The 25,238-nt window shown below is 42.9% G+C and overlaps 1 protein-coding gene across 2 annotated transcripts in view; it reads left to right on the forward strand.

The window, feature by feature from the left end:
• The window catches only part of LOC126339755 (inter-alpha-trypsin inhibitor heavy chain H4-like), a 154,481-nt gene that overhangs the window by 32,783 nt on the left and 96,460 nt on the right, over positions 1 to 25,238 (forward strand). For both annotated transcript variants that reach the window (XM_050001659.1, XM_050001660.1), the window contains exons 3-7: positions 6,299 to 6,409; positions 9,884 to 10,022; positions 13,412 to 13,526; positions 19,694 to 19,854; positions 22,161 to 22,364. In XM_050001659.1, the coding sequence (XP_049857616.1) occupies positions 6,299 to 6,409; positions 9,884 to 10,022; positions 13,412 to 13,526; positions 19,694 to 19,854; positions 22,161 to 22,364 (730 nt within the window). The remainder of the gene's footprint in view (positions 1 to 6,298; positions 6,410 to 9,883; positions 10,023 to 13,411; positions 13,527 to 19,693; positions 19,855 to 22,160; positions 22,365 to 25,238) is intronic.

Consider the following 25,238-nt stretch of genomic DNA (forward strand, 5'->3'; position numbering starts at 1 on the left):
AACAACCACACACATACTCCAGTAGTTACCATACGGTGCACGGTGGCGGGTACGTTTAAACATCTAGAACAGAATTAAAAGAACTAGCCCAGGATCTGCCTTCCTTTAAAAGTATCAGCAGTAACAAATACTCTGATAACGTTTGAAATTAGAACTAGCAGTTACACCAAATGACATTCGAATCAGTCGAAAAGAAGTATGGTAAAACACTAGTTTTAATGTCATCATGGTCTCTCAGTAGCCCACAGAAGGTAACATAAGGTCCCATGAAGCCGATTAATAATGAATGCCAGCATTAGTAGTAAACACGTTCACTTCGTGTCATTCGACAGCAGTGTACATAATACAGCTTGGCATGATATACTTTATATTGATCTACACTCCTGGAAATTGAAAAAAGAACACCGTGAATTCATTGTCCCAGGAAGGGGAAACTTCATTGACACATTCCTGGGGTCAGATACATCACATGATCACACTGACAGAACCACAGGCACATAGACACAGGCAACAGAGCATGCACAATGTCGGCACTAGTACAGTGTATATCCACCTTTCGCAGCAATGCAGGCTGCTATTCTCCCATGGAGACAATTGTAGAGATGCTGGATGTAGTCCTGTGGAACGGCTTGCCATGCCATTTCCACCTGGCGCCTCAGTTGGACCAGCGTTCGTGCTGGACGTGCAGACCGCGTGAGACGACGCTTCATTCAGTCCCAAACATGCTCAAAGGGGGACAGATCCGGAGATCTAGCTGGCCAGGGTAGTTGACTTACACCTTCTAGAGCACGTTGGGTGGCACGGGATACATGCGGACGTGCATTGTCCTGTTGGAACAGCAAGTTCCCTTGCCGGTCTAGGAATGGTAGAACGATGGGTTCGATGACGGTTTGGATGTACCGTGCACTATTCAGTGTCCCGTCGACGATCACCAGAGGTGTACGGCCAGTGTAGGAGATCGCTCCCCACACCATGATGCAGGGTGTTGGCCCTGTGTGCCTCGGTCGTATGCAGTCCAGATTGTGGCGCTCACCTGTACGGCGCCAAACACGCATACTACCATCATTGGCACCAAGGCAGAAGCGACTCTCATCGCTGAAGACGACACGTCTCCATTCGTCCCTCCATTCACGCCTGTCGCGACACCACTGGAGGCGGGCTGCACGATGTTGGGGCGTGAGCGGAAAACGGCCTAACGGTGTGCGGGACCGTAGCCCAGCTTTATGGAGACGGTTGCGAATGGTCCTCGCCGATACCCCAGGAGCAACAGTGTCCCTAATTTGCAGGGAAGTGGTGGTGCGGTCCCCTACGGCACTGCGTAGGATCCTACGGTGTTGGCGTTCATCCGTGCGTCGCTGCGGTCCGGTCCCAGGTCGACGGGCACGTGCACCTCCCGCCGACCACTGGCGACAACATCGATGTACTGTGGAGACCTCACGCCCCACGTGTTGAGCAATTCGGCGGTACGTCCACCCGCCCTCCCGCATGCCCACTATACGCCCTCGCTCAAAGTCCGTCAACTGCACATACGGTTCACGTCCACGCTGTCGCGGCATGCTACCAGTGTTAAAGACTGCGATGGAGCTCCGTATGCCACGGCAAACTGGCTGACACTGACGGCGGCGGTGCACAAATGCTGCGCAGCTAGCGCCATTCGACGGCCAACACCGCGGTTCCTGGTGTGTCCGCTGTGCCGTGCGTGTGATCATTGCTTGTACAGCCCTCTCGCAGTGTCCAGAGCAAGTATGGTGGGTCTGACACACCGGTGTCAATGTGTTCTTTTTTCCATTTCCAGGAGTGTATATTTGAACAAAATAGATTGGACCATTGCTCGAAAAATAGGTTGGACCATTGCTCGAAATCATATGCTGGCTGCAGAATCCTTGTGTAGGTCCCACTTCTCGCTCTGTCAGCACAGGCTCATCCATCGCAGGTTGTCGCCTCTATCTTAGCTCGTTGACCACTAGGCAGGAAGTGAGGCCACTGAGAAAGACAGAACCAATGCAGAAGCCATGGATGGCACCCTGTTTAGGTGTGACCAAGGTCTAAATTACTTCAGCACGTGCGCTGGACGTGCCGGACCTGCTGGACGGATATTCAAATATGCTCACGAATGTGGCAGATTTTAACTGTCATATATTTATGATTGTAAGTAAAAATTTTTCGTTGATAATTTCTAAAATACTTGAGTTGCTAATTGGATTGCCATAGAAATCTGAAAGGTGCATCCACCGAAGGGTTAATGCTTCAGAGTTTTCATTTCTATTTCATACCAGTTATAATGCAGACATCGTTTTTCATAATTTCGTCACCTCTTCGAATAACGAATGTTGACCGTGGGTGAAACAGCCAGCCAACACCGTGTTATAACTAATAAAATACAAACACATTTTGTTCAAATGTTGTGTTTTAGTGACTTTTATGAATATAATTTATGCAAATTTGGCGAATGTGTTATCAGTAGGCTACAATGAGGTCCAACAACACTGTTATTTCATGTAATACCTTGTGCAACAAATAACATGCCAATATTACGCTGAACCCATTTACCCAGACGCACACGGAATAATTACTATGGAAACAAAATAGAAACAAAAATTCAGAGTTCACAATCAAAATAGTAATGAAAATAGTTTGTAATATTTATAGTGTTACGAAAGACTGTGATGGCCTTCTGACTTTAGGACCAATAGTTACTTAGAAAGGACTACAAGAGTCCCTACTAGAAATTTTTATTTACTCTTGTGTGAAATTCATATGAAATACTTTGACAATTTTCAACAGTTAAATTTTCACAATTTAATCACAGATGAATTAATTATTTCGACTTCAGTAGATTTCACTGAAAATAATAGTCACTTTCAATTACTTCCGTTGAAGTGAATTGATTTAATAAAATAATTTTTTGCCTCTTGTGTGTTTGTCGATAACGAGACCGTTTGTTATAATCCTCTCTGCAGCAATGTACGCATTGGAATGTCTCTCTTTCCCCATACTGCAAATGAAAACAAGTGCAGTAAAAATCTTGAAAGAATAGTCAGAACAGTACATTTCAGTAATTAATACAGTTTTAGTGAAACGAAAATTCAGAGTTCAGTTTGTTCACAACAGACCGAACAAATTCTCAGGGGAGAGCACCTTCCAGCACTTGACTGCCAAGTGGTGTAGGGGGGAATCAGGCCGCTTTCGTCAAGCAATGCTGTCACCACACATGTGCCTACTGGTTTTTCACCGTACGGTACAACAGCCACTTCGTAACAGTTGCGGCAAATAAAGACACTGTATTGTCAGATCTTCGGTATCGGCAGAGGCAGGACACAAAATATTAGTTGACATAGGTCGCGTGACTTAAACCGATTTAGTACTAGGAGGGCCTGAATCAGGACATTATGAACAGACAGTAACGGTAGGGTATTTCAGTGACCTGTCGTTAGCCAGAAGAAAGTTTATGCTCCCACACTGACAGATAACGCTGTTGCAGTATTATCAATGACTCTATAGGTTTTGCCATGTGATGAAGTGGCTTCAGTCTTCTCACACACATTCATACGTCATATACATACAATCATATATTCACAAACAATACATATTCACACAATTTTAACTTAAAACTCATTGCCACAGAAACAAATTAAAACATTTCCAATCTGCGGTGTCGATCCATTGTTCAGGGAAGTTTCCCTCGGGCATCAAGCGAATGCTAGAACTGGAAATCTTCTGCCAAATATTTCCAATTGGGATTACTTCTGTCCCGTCCAATATTTGTATGGAAAAAGCCAAGTTCTACATTAACCCGCCTTGCTCGGACGAGTTGGATTGTTGTTGTTGTGGCCTTCAGTCCTGAGATTGGTTTGATGCAGCTCTCCATGCTACCCAATCCTGTGCAAGTTTCTTCATCACCCAGTACCTACTGCAACCTACATCATGAACCTGCTTTGTGTATTCATCTCTTGGTCTCCATCTGCGATTTTTACCCTCCACGCTGCCCTCCAATGCTAAGTTTGTGATCCCTTCATGCCTCAGAACATGTGTTACCAACCACATTTCGAAAGCTTCTATTCTCTTCCTGTCCAAACTATTTATCGTCCATGTTTCACTTCCATACATGGCTACACACCATACAAATACTTTCAGAAACGACTTCCTGACACATAAACCTATACTCGATGGTAACAAATTTCTCTTCTTCAGAAACGCTTTCCTTGCCATTGCCAGTCTACATTTTATATCGTCTCTACTTCGACAGTCATCAGTTATTTTACTCCGCAAATAGCAAAACTCCTTTACTACTTTAAGTGTCTCATTTCCTAATCTAATTCCCTCAGCATCACCCGACTTAATTCGACTACAATCCATTATCATCGTTTTGCTTTTGTTGATGTTCATCTTATATCCTCCTTTCAAGACAATGTCCATTCCGTTCAACTGCTCTTCCAAGTCCTTTGCTGGATATGAATGACGTAATAAGAACTGTCAAGAGTGGGTCATGGGATACCCCCTAACAATGTATTGGACCTCCGTTTGCCCGACGTAGTGGAGCAACTTGGCATGGACTCAACAAGTAGTTGAATGTCCTCTGAAGAAATAATTAGCCATTGTGCTTCTATAGCCGTCCAGAGAAACGAATGTGTACCGGTGCCGGGTTTTGTGCATGTGTATGAGGTGACTGAAGGCATTTCATTACATGGCAAAACCTATAGAGTTATTGATAATACTACAACAGAGGTATCTATCACCGTGGGAGCATGAACTTTGTTCTGGTACGATGGAATTCATCTCGGACTACTTGGGTAGCCAAATCATTCACTTGAACTTTCAAAACGGTCTTCTCACGAATTGCGAACAACTGTGGCTTGTTGACATAGGACACTGTCATGAATAAAAATTCCATCGTTGTTTGGGACTTGACGTCCCTGAATGGCTGCAAATGATCTCCAAGCAGCCGAACAACCTGAGGATCCAGTCCATTCTATGTAAACACAACCCACACCTTTATGGAGCTATCAGCATCTTGCAAAGTGCCTCGCTCCCAATCTTGGTCCATGGCATCTTGGGGTCTGCGCTACCACCAGCTCTTACCAACAGAATTCTGGATGCATCTGACAAGGCAAGGCCTTTCCAGGCGTCTAGGGTTCAACTGATGTGGTCACGAGCCCAGGAGCGGCGTTACAGGTGATGACATGCTGTCAGCAGAGGCACTCGCTTCGGTCGTCAGCAGCTATAGCCTATTAACGCAAAATTTCTCCTCCCTGATCTAACGAATATGGTCGTCGTACGTACCATACTGATTTGTGGTGTTATTTCACCCAATGCTGCTCGTTTGTTAGCACTGACAACTCTACACGAAACCCTATGCTATCGGTCGTTAAGTAAAGGCCATCGGCCTTTACGGTGTCCGTGGTGAGAGGCAATGCCTGAAATTCGGTATCCTCGACAAACTCCTGACACTGTGGAACTTGGAACATTCAATTCCCTAACGAATTTAGAAATGGAGTGTCCAATGCGTGTCCGCAGCTCGTGGTCGTCCGGTAGCGTTCTCGCTTCCCGCGCCCGGGTTCCCGGGCTCGATTCCCGGCGGGGTCAGGGATTTTCTCTGCCTCGTGATTACTGGGTGTTGTGTCATGTCCTTAGGTTAGTTAGGTTTAAGTAGTTCTAAGTTCTAGGGGACTGATGACCATAGCTGTTAAGTCCCATAGTGCTCAGAGCCATTTGAACCATTTGTCCAATGCGTCTAGCTCCAATTACCGTTCCGTGTTCAAAGTCTGTTAATTCCCGCCGTGAGGTCTTAATTACGTCTAAAACCCTTTGACATAAATCACCTGAGTACAAATGTCAGTTCCGCTAATGTACTAGCCTGTCATAATTTGTGTATGTGGTAAATACCGCCGTCTGCGAATCTGCATATCGCTATCCCACGACACATTCACTCCAGTGTACTACTGAATACAGAATTTTGTTTTTTATTATCGAATACAGATATTTTATGTTCAATGCATAATGCTGGTTGGTTTTACACGCCGCTCATCGGTGGCATCTCATTGCTATTGTGATTGTACATCAGCTTGTATACAAAATAAGATGATTTGAAGCAAATTTATAACAAATTAAGAGAGAAATAAATTGATGTACCTGTAATGAGGATTTACTGTGCCTTTAGATTCTGCATGAAGAGGGGTTTTGAGCTGATGAAATGAAGTTTATCGTTCATGCGTCCTGTTCTGCTATTATCCTTCGACACATAAACTGACTGCAAATTTTGTAGGAGGAAAGTGAGAAACGTGCGTGACTGTTGTTGCAGAGAGATGGACGACGTGGCGTATGAGGCGTTCGTGCGAGGCAAAGAGGAGGCCCGGCAACAGTACCAGGCAGCGGTGGCGGAAGGGCGAGGCGCAGCACACGTCGCTGTCAGGTGGGTACACACACACACACACACAGCTGTAGTAACGTCTCAGAGGCTGCGGCACATGCCAACAGCCAAGCAGCTGCCAGATTTTCATCCAATAATCGACTGCAATAACAATGCACTTCATAGCAACCTAGGGTCTTGTCATCATAAACGTGTGTGTGTGTGTGTGTGTGTGTGTGTGTGTGTGTGTGTGTGTGTGTTTGTGTGTTTGTATACGTTTCTTTATGTGCTTTATTTATCATATTCATGACCACCCGCTACGATGTGGAACATACCAGTGTATTCAAAAAGAAGATATTTTTTCTCTGTGAAGATATATCTGCATGCTGGCCACGTACAAAACAAAGTTTTTAAAGTTCTACAACTATTTTTCGTAAGTGCAACGCAATCACAAACGTATATTATCTGCCCAGGAGTTCATTTGTTGAGTAGAAAGAGCTGTCAGGCAGGAATAATCTCAACTTTTTTCTAGAACTGCCGGCCGCGGTGGTCTAGCGGTTCTAGGCGCTCAGTCCGGAACCGCGCGACTGCTAGGGTCGCAGGTTCGAATCCTGCCTCGGGCATGGATGTGTGTGATGTCCTTAGGTTAGTCAGGTTTAAGTAGTTCTAAGTTCTAGGGGACTAATGACCACAGATGTTAAGTCCCATAGTGCTCAGAGCCATTTGAACCATTTTTTTTTTCTAGAACTTTCCTTAGATCACGGCTCGTTTAGCAGACAAGGTTGGTGACATGATATTTTCCAATTGCCCCTGACTGGTAACAAAATAACTCCTTAAGCAAGTAAATCTGTTGTGAGTAAGTTGTTAGTGTTCCTAGTTTTTAAACGCTCACCTAAATGAAATATGAGAGCCAACATAAGATATTATTATTACAGGATGTCTCCTTGCAATGAATAATTTGTATCTACACGCGAAATTGCCCCATAAAATTATTTCTCATGACGTTAATGAAAAAACGTATAAGAAAAGTAAGCTACTTTTAAAATGCTTTTATATCGAAAATCAGCAATTAGACCAATAGAAACTGTCCCTGAACTCAAGCGTTTGAGAAGATCTATAACTCATGGTTAGATCAATCAGTTTTCCGTATTTCCTCTCCTTCAAGCTGTATTGTTATTTATGATTTGCCTCATAAAGAATTGAATAAACGGTGCTTATAAATTAAGTAGTAGACTATTTGGCCAGAACCAATCAATAATACATTTGAACTTTTCATTTATTGCTTCTTCTTCTGCTGTTGCTCATCTAGTGAGCTTCGTTATGCCGCTCATATTACGACGAAAGTTCACTATTTCGGCTTCATCGCTTCAACGTGGAGGGTCAGTGGGCCCCAGAATCGAGCCCTGCAAGTCGCCAGTAATAATTTCACTACCTGCGACATTGTTGTGAATAAAAACAGAGATCCAGGAAGTGTAGATTATGTTTATTTTATTATAGTCAGTGATCACAAATTCTTTCTTTATCCTCAGGTGAAGATCTTTCTTTGTTATGATCATGGACTGGATCAAGCGAAACAAATACTGCAGATCATTGATCACAAGTTTTCATTATGTTACAGCTTCTGACACTACCGCCATGTCTTGTTTACACAAGAGTAAAAGGCTCCGTGAACTAAAACAAAAAATAAGTTCCGAGATAATCAATATTAGGAGCAACAAGCAATGTATTGGAGCAGGTGCCGTAAGCCAAGGTGAAAATTAAACAGGATTCAACATTTTCTTTATCAGTTAAAACAAAAACTGAGATTAACAGAATGAAGGTCTAGTTACATGAACCGAAAAAAGGTATTTAATAGAGAAGTTTTTGAACAACATTTACAAGTAAGTAAAGAATATTTTTGTAACAAATTTCAACCTTTGTGACAAGAGATTTCTGATAGGGTTCAGAATAATGTTAAAAAATCGAAAAGAAGTGAAATAAAAATTTTAGAAAACTGTCGAAATTTCAGACTTCAAATATTGCAAAAACTAAGTTTGCCTTTGGTTAACATTGCTTCAATTCCGAAGTAACTGACTAAACAAATATCAAGCTGAATGATGGTGAACTTAGTTTGCTGCATAAATGTAAAGAAGAAAAAGTCAGGCGTGTCTTAGTTCAGACTAAAATTACATGTGAAGCAGCAAAGATGCACGGGGTTGTATTGATAAAACAGAAGTGTTATTTGCAAAAAATGAAATAATTGTTCACAAAGACACAACTATCTAAACTGAACAGCAAAACAGCAAACCAACTTCTTAAAGAATTCGAAAAGAAATCGCTGAAACTGATGAATGCGGAACTTCTACACCTTCTGTTTCAGATTAAAATGCCAGTCGTGAACAACGTATCATCACCAGACTATAAACTAAATAGATTTATTTGACGATTCCACACCGAATTTATTAATCAGGAAATGTTTTGAACAGGCGTGCTTCATCACATTTTAAGCACATATTTCATATGTATGACAGTAATGCTTTTCATTGTAACATAATACTTGATTACAAAGTATAGACTGTCCACAGCTGTGTTTGGCTTCCTTGTTTTCTGCAGATCTGAAGACGGTCACTACTGACAGAAATCAATAGTCTGAGGACAGTTTTCTTTAAATTGTAGACTAAAATAAAATTAAGTATTCAGTAGTAATTTTTGTCACTCGGGAGATTCATCGTAAAAGCTGCATGAGCTATGAAAAATGAGCCCTGCGTCTTATCGGTTAAATATGACGTGATCCACTTATTCATTTTTCCGTAAAAGCATTAAACTTTGAGTTTCTTCAGAATAGTGTTGCGAAATGCAGAGGCAAATTCCTTAGATAAATCTCAAAAACTCCTAGTAGGTGAAATCAGATATCTTAATACATGGTAAGAGACATGGTACGTGGTATATTCAGTGACGAGGCCCTTCTGAAACCACCATTGTAAGTGACACAGAATCTAATTTACAGACATGTTCATTCGGGAGGACGACGGTTCAAATCCTCGTCCGATCATCCTGATTTAGATTTTCTCTGATGTCACTAAATCACTTCAGGAAAATGCCGGGATGTCTTCTGTGAAAGGGCACGATCGATTTCCTTCCCCATTCTTCCCTAATCCGAGCTTCTGCTCACTCTTCCGTCTTTGACGACCTCGTAATCGACGGGACGTTAAACACTAATCTCCTCCACAGATATGTTCAACCATTCTTAAGTGCGTCACGTTTTCCGAACTTTGGAGAAAGAAATTGACAATGAAATGAATCCAGATTTACTGATATCTCTCCTAATAGTTATCTAGAAGAGGGATCTAAAAGGTTCATGGATATTTGTGTTTCCTTGTGTTCGTGTGTGTGTGTGTGTGTGTGTGTGTGTGTGTGTGTGTGTGTGTGTGTGTTTGTGTGTGTTTTTCCTAGCGTGCGCGGGCGCGGATGAACGAGTTTGTGACTTTCATTCACCATATTACAAATATCTTACGTTATTTTTACTTGTTAGCGTAATGTTACCATCGAATGTTGCAGTGCACGCGATTCCAAAGTGGTACACGTGTTGGTGAATGTTGAGGCGCAGAAAAAAGTAACCTTCAACTTGACGTATGAGGAGCTATTGCAGAGAGAAATAGGGGCCTACAACCTCCGCATCAACATCAACCCTCGACAGGTATGCCCACCACTGGCAACGGGGCGCAAATGCCGCTTCACAGGCGACTGTTACTTCTGTTATACTGACCATGATACCTCTAATGTGGAACTATGTTTGTACTAGGAACAGTAAGAGAGCTTCCTTGGTACTAGAGTGAACTTCTTTTTTGTGAAAATTTGGAAATTTGTGGTAAGCTCCTTTGGGACCAAACTGCGGAAGTCATCGGTCCCTAGGCTTACATACCACTTAATCTAACTAACTTAAGCTAAGGACAACATACAGATCTGTGGCCGAGGGAGGACTCGAACCTCCGACAGGGGGAGCCGCCCTGTTTTGTAACAGCAGTCTTCTGAATGGTGTGATGCACCTCGCCATGAATTCTTCTCCTGTAACAACCTCTTCACTTCAGAGTAACTCTTGCATCAGACGACCTTAGTTACTTGTGTTAGTTGCAATCAATATCTGTCATCATCTACAGTTTTTACCCTGCACCATTCACTCGAAGAAACAATTACGGAAATAAAAGAACGGTTCCAGAACGGAATATAAATTCGAGATGAAAAGATATCAGTGCTGACATTGCTACGAAGTGAAGAAGGCTTAAAGAATCTGCTGAAAGGGATGAAGAGTGTAAACAGTAAGAATATGGATAAGGACTGAGGGTAAATCGAAGAAAGACAAAAGTAATGAGAAGTAGCATAACTCAGAACAGCGAGAAACCTGATATCGATATTGGTGATCACGAAGCGTTGAAGTTAAGGAATTGTGCTACCTAGGCAGCAAAATAACACATAGCAGACAGAGCAAGGGGGACATCGACAACAGACTAGTACTGGGAAGGAGGCATTCCTGGTCAAGAGAAGTCTACTAGTATCAAACATAGGCCTTAATTCCACGAATAAATTTCTGAGAGCATATGCTTGGAGAACAGCATTGTGTGTTAGTGAAACATGGGTTGTGGGAAAACCTGCACAGAAGGGAATCGAAGCATTAGAGATGTGGTGCTACGGGAGAATGTTGAAAATTAGATGGACTTATAAGGTAATGAATGAAGATTCTCTCTAAAGAATCGCCGAGGAAAGGAGTATATGGCAAACATTGACAAGAAGATGGACTGGATGGCAGGACCTCTGTTAAAACATCAAGGCATAGCTTCCGTCGTACTAGAGGGAGCTTAGAGGATGAAAACTGTAGTGGGAAGCAGAGACTGGAATACATTCAGCAAATAATTGAGGATGTACATTGCATGTGCTACTCTGAGATGAATAGGTTGGCATACAAAAAACTTCTCTCTGGTACCATGCTGTCTTAACACATGCCGTGTACTTTTGTCAATACTTGTTCAGTGTTTTCCATACGTTCTTTTCTTCGGCGATTATACGAAGAAACTCTTCCTAACCTTGTCATCCAGCTAATTTTCAACATTTTTCTGTATTAGTATATCTCAAACTCTTCCATTATAATCTGCTCCGGTTTTTCCACAGCACATGTTTTACTTCCACACAATTCTGTGCTCCAAACGTATGTTTTCAGAAATTTGTTTCTCAAATTAAGACCAGTGTTTATACTAGGAGACTTCTTTTGGCAAGGACCACCCATTTTGTCTTTGCTATGCAGTTTTCTCTTTCTTGCGAGGTTTTTCAATCTGAACAGTGATGGCCATCGTGCAGAATTAAAGCTAGTGCAAACCTGCGAAGTCAACTTTTATCATCAGATAAAGGAGTACGCCAGAACTGGTCTTATCTCATTGAGGGAGAAAAAGAAATCATTCCGTCGTACATGTCCAGCTAGCTATCCTCGCCAATAGTTGCTGAAATAACGTTACAAAAGGTGCTACAACCTTTATACAAATAATTCTAAATTATACAAGAGACCTAGCGATCATAATAATACAACAAAAGAGATAAGTGCACGTACACAGGTATATATAGATAGCCATTTGATAGCATGGAGTTGCAGTGGATTGTCGATAGATACAGAGACTTTGTGGTAACAAATTTAACATGCCTCACAACAATCATTTGATAGCAGCGAACTGATGAGGATTGACGATTGATACAGATACTGGATGTAAATACATGTAACATGTTGTGCATAATGAGGCGAATAGGTCCAAGTCATTACACTATTGGTAATAAGCCATTAGAATCAGTAACTACTGTCCTGACTGTGCTTGAGTAGAATAATCACGTAATATAACTTGTAGGACAATAGGATACTCTGTAGCTGTTTGTTGTAAGACTCTTAAGTAAACGTAATTAATCGCCCATGAAAGAATCGGTTTATAAAACATCTGTTCGACCGATCTTTGTTTACGTGTATTTGCTCGTCATCCTGAGACCTTGTCGTTCATCACTAGTATTGTGATTTTACACTACTTGCACTTCACTGAAGGTACTAATTCATAATTAGATCTAAGTACAAGACTATTTGCTTAAGAATGAGAAGAAGTTGTTGACCAAGATATTCCCACCATCATCCCCCCACTTTCCTCCCCCTCCCTCTCTCTCTCTCTCTCTCTCTGTCTCTGTCCCCCCCTCACACACTCACTCACTCACACACACGCATACACACACACACACACACACACACACACACACACACACACACACACAGATTTTGGCTATAGGAAATGGCATATGAAGTGAAAGTAATAACAAATACAATGTACAGGACCCAGTATAGAAAAAAAAGGTAACCGATAAAGGAAGATAGGAGAATATGTCCCCTTGACAAGGAAGTTATTGGAAGCAGAGTTCAAATTCACATAAGTTAGGGACAGGTAACGAAATCCGTTTTGCTCTTTCCACATGAATTGCCTCGACATTTTCTTTAATTCATGTAGGGAAACTATATAGCCAGATGGAGATTTGTACCCAACTCCTCCTATACCTGAGTGAAAGAAGTGTGTTGGGAGACTATAGAGCGAGAAGAGAGTACTATCTCTTGCTTGTTGATAAAGTCAAGTAGATAATACTAACATAAACAAATACAGAAAATTCTCTGTCACCGACCAGGTTCAGACCTGTGGTTACCAGCTGGATCACAATGACAGTGACAACAAAAGCTCTGTCTGTTGCGATGGAGGAGATTGAGATAATGGAAGAGATAATCCAGTATAAAGATCCCTCTAGCCATTAAAGCGAGTAACAGCGCCGTAAAACCTCGGATTTTGCGTGACCACGAACTATGTAAATTGTCGGAATACATGACGAGGATGGTTTCTCCGGCCTTAAGAACCTTGTTCGATGCATGATTTCCATTCCCTTATTTCAAGAAACTGCATAGTGGGTGTTATGTTAATGTCAGATTCTACTACTAACGAATTTTAGTTTCAGCGTTTCTGTATAGCTATCAGTGTTTTTCGGTGTAACTAAATAATGACTCCCAACATTTTCTTGTTGCAGCTAGTAGATGACCTGGTGGTTGAGGCGCATATAGAAGAGAAAGCGCCTCTGCGTCTGGTGGAGGTGCCCACACTGCGACAGAACAACGAGGTCCTGGAGTCGCTGAACAATGATTGTAAGTCGTCATGAAGTGCACTGACCGAAGTATCACTCAACTGCAAGCTCAGCTTGGACGAAGTGTTCGGGAATATTGACACAAAGTGTTTCAGATGTAAGGTATCGTGTCGCTGAGCAGTTCAATACTGACTCTCTCTAACTGAGATTAACACCTGATGGATAATTTCAGCCCCAGTTTCCCAGCATCGTCGTAAATCACGTACAGGAATCCAAAAAAAATGTCTGCAGTTGCCTCACTAATAAACATAACACATTGTTATAATATAGACGGTTTTTAACCGTGCTGCAACTTACGTCCTTCTGAACCTACTTAATGTATTCATCTCTCGGCCTCCCTTTCCGATTTTTACTCTCCACGTTTCCCACCAGTACTAAATTAGTGATACCTTGAGGCCTCAGAACTTGTCCTACCAACCGATCCGTTCATCTAGTCAATTTGTACCACAAATTCCTCTTCTCCCCATTTCTATTCAGTACCTCCTCATTAGTTACGTGATCTACCCATCTAATCTTCAGTATTTTTCTGTAGCAAGAGGTCTGGAGAGCTTCTATTCTCTTCTTATGTAAACTATTTATCGTCCATGTCTCACTTCAATACATGGCTGCACTCCACTTCCTTAAAAATAGCAAGTCTACATTTTATATTCTCTCTACTTCGACTATCATTAGTTAATATTGCTTCCCAGATACCAAAACACCTCTACTACTTCTTTGCGTCTCATTTCCTAATATAATTCCATCAGTATCACATGATTTAATGCGACTACATTTCATCATCCTCGTTTTGCTTTTGTTGGTTTTCATCCTATATTCTCCTTTCAAGATGCTGTCCATTGCGTTCAACTGCGCTTCCTCATCCTTAGCTGTCTCTGACAGAATTACAGTGTCATCGGCAAAACTCAAAATTTTTATTTCATCTCCATGGACTTTAATTCCTTCTCCAAAATTTTCTTTTGTTTCCTTTACTGCTTGCTCACTATATAAATTGAATAACATCGGGGATAGAGTACAACATTGTCTCACTCCCTTCTCAATCATTGTTTCCCTTGCGTGTCCCTCGACTCTTGTACCTGCCATTTGGTTTTTGTACAAATTGTAAAGAGCCTTTCGCTCCCCTCACTTTACCCCTGCCATCTTCAGAATTCGAAAGAGAGACTTCCAGTGAACATTGTCAGAAGATTTCTCTAAAATCTACAAATGCTAGAAACGTAGGTTTGCCTTTCATTAACCTATCTTCTTATTTAATGCGTAGGGTCAGTATTGCCTTGCGTGTTCCAACATTTCTACGGAGTACAAACTGATCTTCCCTGAAGCGGGCTTCTACCAGTTTTTCCATTCGCCTGTAAAGGTTTCGTGTTAGTATTTTTCAATCATGACTTATTAAACTTATCGTTCAGTAATTTTCACACATATTAACACCTGCTTTCTTTGGGATGGAAATTATTGTGTTCTTATACAGGGTGTTACAAAAAGGTAGGGCCAATCTTTCAGGAAACATCCCTCACACACAAATAAAGAAAAGATGTTATGTTGACATGTGTCCGGAAACTCTTAATTTCCATTTTAGAGCTCATTTTAGTTTCGTCAGTATGTACTGTACTTCCTCAATTCACCGCCAATTGGCCCAATTGAAGGAAGGTAATGTTGACTTCGGTGCTTGTATTGACATGCAACTCATTGCTCTACTAGCATCAAGCACATCAGTAGGTAGCATCAACAGGTTAGTGTTCATCAAGAACGTGGTTTTGCAGTCAGTGCAATGTTTACAAATGCGGAGTTGGCAGATGCCCCTTTTATGTATGGATTAGCACGGGGCAATAGCCGTGGCGCGGTACGTTTGTATAGAGACTGATTTCCAGAACGAAGGTATCCCGGCAGGAAGACGTTCGAAGCAATTGATCGGAGTCTTAGGGAGCACGGAACGTTCTTGCCTATTACTCGCGACTGGGGAAGACCTAGAACGACGAGGACACCTGCAATGGACGAGAAAATTCTTCGTGCAGTTGACGGTAACCCTAATATCAGCGTCAGAGAAGTTGCTGCTGTACAAGGTAACGTTCACCACGTCACTGTATGGAGAGTGCTATGGGAGAACCAGTTGTTTCCGTACCATGTACAGCGTGTGCAGGCACTATTAGCAGCTGATTGGCCTCCACGGGTACACTTCTGCGAATGGTTCATCCAACAATGTGTCAATCCTCATTTGAGTGCAAATGTTCTCTTTACGGATGAGGCTTCATTCCAAAGTGATCAACTTGTAAATTTTCACAATCAACTTGTGTGGGCTGACGAGAATCCGCACGCAATTGTGCAATCACGTCATCAACACAGATTTTCTGTGAACGCTTGGGCAGGCATTATTAGTGATGTCGTGACTGGGCCCCATGTCCTTCCACCTATGCTCAATGGAGCACGTTATCATGATTTCACACGGGATACTCTACATGTGCTGCTAGAACATGTGCCTTTACAATACGACACAACATGTGGTTCATGCACGATGGAGCTCCTGCACATTTCAGTCGAAGTGTTCGTACGCTTCTCAACAACAGATTCGGTGACCGATGGATTGGTAGAGGCGGACCAATTCCATGGCCTCCACGCTCTCCTGACCTCAACCCTCACGACTTTCATTTATGGGGGCATTTGAAAGCTCTTGTCTACGCAAACGCGGTACCAAATCTAGAGACTCTTCGTGCTCGTATTGTGGACGGCTGTGATACAATACGCCATTCTCCAGGGCTGCATCAGCGCATCAGGGATTCCATTAGACGGAGGGTGGATGTATGAATCCTCGCTAACGGAGGACATTTTGAATATTTCCTGTAACAAAGCGTTTGAAGTCACGCTGGTAGGTTCTGTTGCTGTGTGTTTCCACTTCATGATTAATGTGATTTGAAGAGAAGTAATAAAATGAGCTCTAACATGGAAAGTAAGCGTTTCCGGACACATGTCCACATAACATATTTTCTTTCTTTGTGTGTGAGGAATGTTTCCTGAAAGTTTGGCCGTACCTTTTTGTAACACCCTGTATATGAATATGGATACGAGAATCATATTCAACAGTGTGTGTGTGAGCTGGTACTCTACATCGAGGGTCAGTATACAAAGAAGCATATCCCATATTACATGTCGATGGAAACTAAAATGCGGCTAATGACATTTAAGTGTTGCTGCCGGAGTCAACTGAAGTCGCAGTGTGTACTAGTGCATTAATTGCATCTGTGCGATACCGTATTCTGCGATAGTCAGTTGATTTCTTGACGAAGAAAATTGTGAATTTTGTCAAAAGCTCTTACTTTCACAGAGAATTAACGTTACAACTGTGCTGAGAATATCTAATACAATATTCATTAACAGTTGTGGAATCAGTAGGAATATGCTAGCTAAGGGAATATGTGAGAGCAAATTACCATTTAGTTTTCCTAAATATTTCTTAACATTCGCCTCGTTTGAATTCTTTGTTCTGAATATGGATTACTGCGTTTAACCTACATACTTGTTCCCTGCATACTGCGTTCACAGGGAAAAAAATCTATATCTTGGTCTTATACAGTAGAGTGATCCACTTCCCCTCGTACACCGTCAGTTAGCAGTTTACGAAACGAAAGCTCTAAACATGTGGGCCTCCATCGCCTAGTGTAGTGAGACAACGTTCTGGCCCCTAGTTGCAGCTTTCGGCTCCCATCTCGACATTATTCTACATTCATAACTGCAGAAGCCGAAAATAGAATTTGGGAAACAGTATTTTAAGTCATATCTCCACGTGTTAGGCCTGAATCGATAGCTGAGAGTCAGTCGTCTTACTTAAATGGTGCCTACAAATAAGCTGTTGCGTGTTGTTCAGCACGGCGGTGAGGATATCAATAACATCCCAGTTACCTTGCTGATGTCTGTGTTTTCGTAAAGAGAAGGAAGCGAAGACTGTCCATGAATATGTTTAAATGTCTTAGCCAAGACAATTATTGCGTAGAACTTCTTTTGCTGCAATTACCTAGACGAAGATGTCGTGCATAATGGCAAAAGTGTGCAGTGATCACTGGTGGAATACTACTGCACTCTGAGATTTTTTATTGGCCAGAAAACTTCCGAATTAATAAAGGCACAGTCCTATTCCTGTGAACGAAACGTTTAATTACCAACCTTTGATTGCATACGAAAGCCTTTACAGTTAAAAGAAACAGGAAGCAACAAATTTACCAGGAATACAGGATATAGAGTTGTTTAATTTAGTACTACAGTAAATACAGGATGCAATTGGTATATAAGCCGGCTGTGGTGGCCGTGTGGTTCTAGGTGCTACAGTCTGGAACCGCGCGACCGCTGCGGTCGCAGGTTCGAATCCTGCCCCGGGCATGAATGTCCGTGATGTCCTTAGGTTAGTTAGGTTTAAGTAGTTCTAAGTTATAGGGGACTGATGACCACAGATGTTAAGTCCCATAGTGCTCGGAGCCATTTGAACTATTTTTGCAATTGGTATAAAAGAGACATTGCTGTCGGTGATTAGGGAGAGGGTGCAGAATAACATTACATAATTTTTAAAACTGTTCTTTATAGCTAGTAGCTTTGCTATATTTTTAGGTTGGTTAGTGCCAAGTACATCTGGTAACAGTAAGCCATTAATACTTCTATTACAGTAGGCTGGTGGTCAGGTGTTGTGTGGACGACAAACAGCTACTATGTATTGAGAGGTGTAGTTCACTTAATGGTGCAGTTAATATAATGCTGAAAACATCAAGTAGTAAAGTTTGTGGGAAGACTCTTCAAAGCAGAGAAAAAACAATCAACATAGTAATGTATGTACATCTTAAGGGATCACATATAAAAATATCTGCACTTTTACCCACTAAACCAAGTATATCAGCATTACAGTTTTCATTTAATAAAGATAAAATGTTCTTTTCCTCATTCAACTAAAGGAAATGAAAAACTTCGTGGCCTGTTCAATACTCCACCATTTACTTTACTCCACAAAAGATCACTTCGTTCACAATAACACAAATTTTGAAAAAGATAGCACGATCTCAGGACGCAATCATATCTCAAATATGGTAGAGCCTTTACATGGACGGAAATTCTATCGCGAGAACAGAAATCCGGCAACAAAACTCTTATTTCCAATTTCGCTAATGGAATATTGACATTTTAAATCAAACACAATATCTGGAAAACCAGACTTGGGAACCTGTGTGAAGTGACTAACAGGTATAGCACTTAGGCACAATAGTATTGTGCGATGTTTCATCACTCTACGACGCAGACAGTTTTATGGGTTGTCTTCGTTAGAGTTAGGCGTAGCGCAGGTTTCACTCCAAACCAGTCCGTTTCTCGCGCACTGTCCTGTATGGCCCACGCGCTAGTGGTGCAGACAGTGGGGTGCTGTTGCAAGCTAGTCATGTCTGAAGCTGAAGTTTTACTGCATCACCAGTTAAATGTAATAAACAATTAACGCTTTTCATTTCACCTTTTTAAAGGCTTTGTGAGGGAGGAAATGTTTCATAAAACTTTGAAATTTTATGTGAAATTTGTTGGAAGTCGAGCTCATTCTCAAGTACTGCATGAGTATAGTCTGGATAATTTGTATGCCACGGACGGCCGGAGTGGCCGTGCGGTTCTAGGCGCTACAGTCTGGAGCCTAGCGGATCCTACGGTCACAGGTTCGAATCCTGCCTCGGGCATGGATGTGTGTGATGTCCTTAGGTTAGTTAGATTTAATTAGTTCTAAGTTCTAGGCGACTGATGACCTCAGAAGTTAAGTCGCATAGTGCTCAGAGCCATTTGAACCATTTTTTTTTATGCCATGACTTACAGTGCCTCAAGACATATACAGTTTCAAACGGTAGTACTTGACCTGTTGCGTTAAACATTTAACATAAGATTACAGCTCTATATAAGCAGATTATGACAGCAGTTAATTTTTACAAATTCGGTCAGTAGCGGTATGAATTATTGAAAATCAAATCTCTGTTGCCCTACAAGCCGTGAGACATGCAACCTACGAGTGTGACCGTTCTCCACGGACGAGGCCGCAGACGCCTGGACTAGGCGCGATTCCGGTCAGTGATCTTTGTTTGGCGATCGAGCAGAGTATAACCAATGCGACGTCGTCATATTTTGGACGAGGGAAGGCGCAGACCGGAACCCCCTGATTGTTGCCTGTTGCAGCGGACCCCCTGGCTCGCATCGAGCGGCCCACGCCGTCGTCTGCCATCGTGCGCTGGTCGCCCACCGAGGAAGAGCAGCGGCAGCGGGGCGCGGAGGGCGTCTCCGGCCAGCTGGTGGTGCGCTACGACGTGGACCGCGACGCCAGCCCCAGCCAGATACTCGTGAGTGTCCGCACTGCCCGCTGACAGTTGCTAACTTCTATTTGTCCCATACCAGTGTCACAACTCCAACCGAAAAAGAGAAAACTCAAGTACCTGCTATCAGGATCTAATTTAATGTCGCTATATGCGCCCTGCACTTACTCTCTTCTGAAGATACATCACAGACCCACGAAGATGGAAATCGAAAATTGATGCTAAGTAAGAGACGTGAATCGAGTATGAAATTACTTTACTGATTTCCAAGTGCGACGGTTCGCAACCCAAGTAACCTTCTCATTTTACATCCTACGATACTTGTTAGTATTAATACACATATCATGCAACATAAGTAAAAGTGACGGCCATGGTGGCCGAGCGGTTCTAGGCGCCACAGTCTGGAACCGCGCGACCGCTACGGTCGCAGGTTAGAATCCTGTCTCGGGCATGAATGTGCGTGATGTCCTTAGGTTAGTTAGGTTTAAGTAGTTCTCAGTTCTAGGGGACTGATGACCTCAGATGTTAAGTCCCATAGCGTTCACAGCAATTTGAACGATTCATGTTGTGTAGTATGACACAACGTATTCGTACCCACTTCCTTTTATAGATGCGCAGAGCCCCTAGAGGAAACACCAATAAAATCCATGTTCACTTGTTCAGGCTTCAGAATGGAGCTACATACTTTTGTGGTAAGATATTAAACAAGATCCTGTCTAACATAGAGCAAGAAATTGAGAATCCCTACCAATTAAAAAAGAAAACTGTAAGCTCATTTCATTAACCGTTCTTTCCACGTATTATCTGAATATGCGTCCAGAATGAATTTATCACTTTGCAGCGGAGTGTACGCGCGTATGAAACTTACAAGCAGATTAAAAATGTGTGCCGGAACAAGAATCGAACTCTGGAGCTTTGCATTCCGCGGGCAAGTGCTCTACCGACTGAGCTACCCAAGCACGACCTAGGACTCGTCCTCACAGCTTCAATTCCGCCAGTACCTTTTCTCCTACCTTCACAGAATCTCTCCTGCGAACGTTGCAAAATTAGCACTGCTTGCATGCAGCAGTGCTAGTTCCGCAAGGTTCGCAGGGGAGCTTCTGAAGTCTCGAAGGTAGCAGACGAGGTACTGGCGGAATTGAAGCTGTGATGAGGGGTCGTGAGTCATGCTTGGGTAGCTCAGTCGGTAGAGCACTTGCCCGGGAAAGGCTCCGACACACATTTTTAATCTGCCAGGTAATTTAATCTGAATACGTAGACTGACTGTCTTAAAATGCCTGTTACCTAGGTGACAACTAGCAGTTTTGTTATAAACTTATATGATAAATAATATTGTACTACAAATGGGACTCAGTATTGCTCATAGCAAATAAACTACAGCTATACCATGAAACTACGGAGGCAACAAACTATTTCAACGTAGCACCCTTACATCACCCCCTGGTATTTCTCTGAATGCTGTTTCCTGCTCAAGGCGAAACCAAAATCGTTTACCACGTACCACTCACCATCATGACTTCTGGTGTATTGCTTTAATAACGGTATAGGAGCGGAGTGGGTGCCTATAAGAAACTTCCTGAAAGATTAAAAATGTGAGCCAGACCAAGACTCGAATTCTAGACCTATGACTTTTGCGCACAAGTGCCTTACCGACTAAGGTATCCAGGCACGAATCACGAGAGGTCTTCGCATTATTACGTCCACCAGTACCTCATCTCCTACCTGCAGAGTGAAAATCTTACTATGGAAACATCCATCAGGCTGTGGCGAAGGCATGTTTACGCAATATCTTTCCTTCTAGGAGCGCTAGTCTTCCGAGAACTTCTGCGAAGTCTGGAAGTAGGAGATGAGATAGTGGTGGAAATAGAGCTGTGAGGAAGGGTGGTGATTCGTGCTTGCGTAGCTTAGTCAGTAATGTAGTTTCCCACAATAGGCAGTGGTGATTCAGAGTTCGAGTCTCGATGCGCCATAAATCTGCCAGGAAGTTCCATCGTATACACTACCTGTTCCATTTCTTACCATACTAATTACATTTCACTTCAGAAAAATAACGCCTCTCATCTACACTAATTTGACGACTCGTGTATCGATTTTACATTAAGATTAAAATTTACATTATTCTGCGACGTACACAGTATAGTGTGTACGCGAAGGTTCTCTGCTCACTCAACTCAGAAAACAATGGAGTTGCCACATTTCAAGACAACATATAAGATGATCACTTCGTAGCAGCGGACTTCTCTGCAACTGATATAACATAGGGCTCAAAAGTAACGTGATACATCGACGCAAAGCAGTTTGCCATTGTCCTGCCAATTCCCCCTCGTGTGCAGGTGAGCGAGGACGGCTACTTCGTGCACTTCTACGCGCCTCCCGGCCTGCCGCCGCTGCCCAAACACGTCGTCTTCGTGCTCGACGTCAGCGGCTCCATGCGCGGCCGCAAGCTGGAACAGCTCAAGACGGCCATGCACACCATCCTGGACGAGCTCAACGCGGGCGACGTCTTCTCCCTGATCCCATTTTCTAATGAAGTCCATGTAAGGAGAACCGCCAGCAGTTAGTCACAGATGGTGTAAAACTACGTTATGAGCTGTTGATGGATGGCTGAATGCTTGCAGTATGCTTCCGAGGGCTCTAACTAAAATTTTTCCAATGAATGTAGATAAACTGTTGGAGAGACCCATTTTAAACTGTAGTATCCAACATTAATATGTTGTCTAAACTTTCCCATGCCCATTCGCATCCTCTAGCAATTTTATTTCAATGTATGTAATACTTAATAGAGCAACATTCGATATTCACTGGAATTAGAATCTTTTCCTTCCGCTTGTTCATGGCAGTGGCATCGTACACATTATTTTTATTTTATTAAATTATTGGATTCATCAATATCACGTCTCTTTTTTCCATAAGAACAGGAGGCTCTCATTATACCTACGTCAAAGTCACCACCAATGAAGATTATCATATATAAAAATGTATGTATGTACACTATGTGATCAAAAGTATCCGGACATCTCCAAAAACATACTTTTTCATAGTAAGTGCAATGTGCTGCCACCTACTGCCAGGTACTCCGTATCAGCGATCTCACTAGTCATTAGTCATCGTGAGACACGGACTTTTAACGTGGTCAGGTGATTGGGTGTCATTTTTGTCATACGTCTGTACACAAGACTTCCACACATCTAAACATCCATAAGTCCACTGTTTCCGAGGTGAAAGTGAAGTGGAAACGTGAAGGGACACGTACAGCACAAAACCGTATAGGCGGCCCTCCTCTGTTGACTGTCAGAGACCGCCGACAGTTGGAGAGAGTCGTAATGTGTAATAGGCAGATATCTATCCATACCACCACAAAGGAATTCCAAACTGCATCAGGATAAGTACTATGACAGCTAGGGGGGAGGTGAGAAAACTTTCGTTTCATGGTCGAGCGGCTGCTCATAAGCCACACATTTCGCCGGTAAATGCCAAACGGTGCCATCCCCCACCCCCCTTCTGGTGTAAGGAGCGTAAACATAGAAGGATTGAACAATGGAAAACGCTGTGTGGAATGACGAATCACGGTACACAACATGGCAATCCGGTGGAAGGATGTGGAATGGCGAATGCCCGGTGAACATTTGCCAGCGTGTGTAGTGCCAACAGTGAAATTCGGAGGCGGTGGTGTAACGGTGTGGTCGTGTTTTACATGGAAGGGGCACCCCTTGTTGTTTTGCGTGACATTATCACAGCACTGGCCTTCACTGATGTTTTAAGCATCTTCTTGCTTCCACCGTTGAAGAGCAATTCGGGGATGGCGATTGCATCTTTCAACACAATCGAGCACATGTTCATAATTCAATGGAATGGTTACACAACAGTAACATCCCTGTAATGGAGTAGCTTGCACAGAGTCCTGACGTGAGTCATACTGAATACCTTTGGGATGTTTTGGAACGCCGACTTCATGCCAGGCCTCACCGACCGGCATCGATACCTCTCCTCATTGCAGCACTCTGTGAAGAATGGGTTGCCATTCCCCAACAAACCTTCGCGGACCTGATTGAACGTATGCCTGCAAGAGAAAAAGCTGTCGTCGAAGCTAAGGGTAGGTCAACATCATATTGAATTCCAGCATTACCGATGGAGGGATCTGATGACCTCAGAAGTTGAGTACCCTAGTGCTCAGAGCCATTTGAACCAAGATTCCTATCAAATTTGATACACATACATAGGAAGAGCTACTGTGGGCAGATAAGAACCACCTTGCTTCCCTAGGGGTAAGGGTGGACATGGAATGAGCTGGCAACCTGTGACATCTAACCCGTCCTGTAAGTCATGCTTCTTGATCAGATAGTTTTGGAATACTTTGCTGAGAGTATATATATAGATGAGCATGGCTGAGCAGACAGGGACGGGGGGGGGGGGGGGGGGGGAGAAGGAGGCGCTGGATAGTGAGAAGGGTGAGGATTAGATGGATAGAAAGGTGGAAGGTGGGGATGGGCAGGCAGAGAAAAGAGGGGATATGACGGTAGATAGAGATGGATGAGATGAATTTCAAAGAAGAGAGGCGGAGATGGACTGAAATATTGGGAGGAGGACATAGACAGAGAGAGCCTCAAGAAGAGCATGGACAGAAAAGCAGAGGTGGAGGAGATAGGAAGAGGATAGTGGACGAGACGGACAGAGAGAGGATAAAGGAGGAGATCTACAGAAGAGGGGAGAGAATGAGATGACAGAGAGAGAGGATAGAGGAGGCGGTGGATTGTGATCTGCGGTACGAGGAGATGAGTGGATTCGGGGGCAGGATGAGAAGGGATAATAAAAGGTCAGAATAAATAAATACACACGCAAAGGTCGCCACTCAGCAAGCCTCCTATACATTCATTTTGCTATTGTACATTCTGAAGACTGGTTTGGGACCTGTATATCAGCGATTATTTCAGTCTTTGGACACTACACGGTTGTTCATAAGTACCTTTTTCGTTTCAGAAGACAACTGTATGAAAATTAAAAGAAATACAGAAAACAGAGAAATGCCAATGGACAGAGCTCCTCTCCAAGTTTTAGTCACATTACATGTGCTCATTGTTTGTGATGTGGCATGTGAGAGTACATGTGTGTAATTCACTGAAGTCACTACTAGTTCTGCTGCCCTGGAAGGTAAAACAACAGGAGTGCACTTTGTTAATACGTTGCCGTGCGGGATTAGCCGAGCGGTCTATGGCGCCGCAATCATGGACTGTGCAGCTGGTCCCGGCTGAGGTTGGAGTCCCCGCTAGGGCATGGGTGAGAGTGTGTTTGTCCTTAAGATAATTTAGATTAAGTAATGTGTAAGCTTAGGGATTGATGACCTTAGCAGTTAAGTCTCATAAGTTTTCACACACATCTGAACATTTTGTTAATACATTCATTTGTTTGCCTTA

Source organism: Schistocerca gregaria, chromosome 1 (genome assembly GCF_023897955.1).
Source record: "Schistocerca gregaria isolate iqSchGreg1 chromosome 1, iqSchGreg1.2, whole genome shotgun sequence".
NCBI classification, from domain to species: domain Eukaryota; kingdom Metazoa; phylum Arthropoda; class Insecta; order Orthoptera; family Acrididae; genus Schistocerca; species Schistocerca gregaria.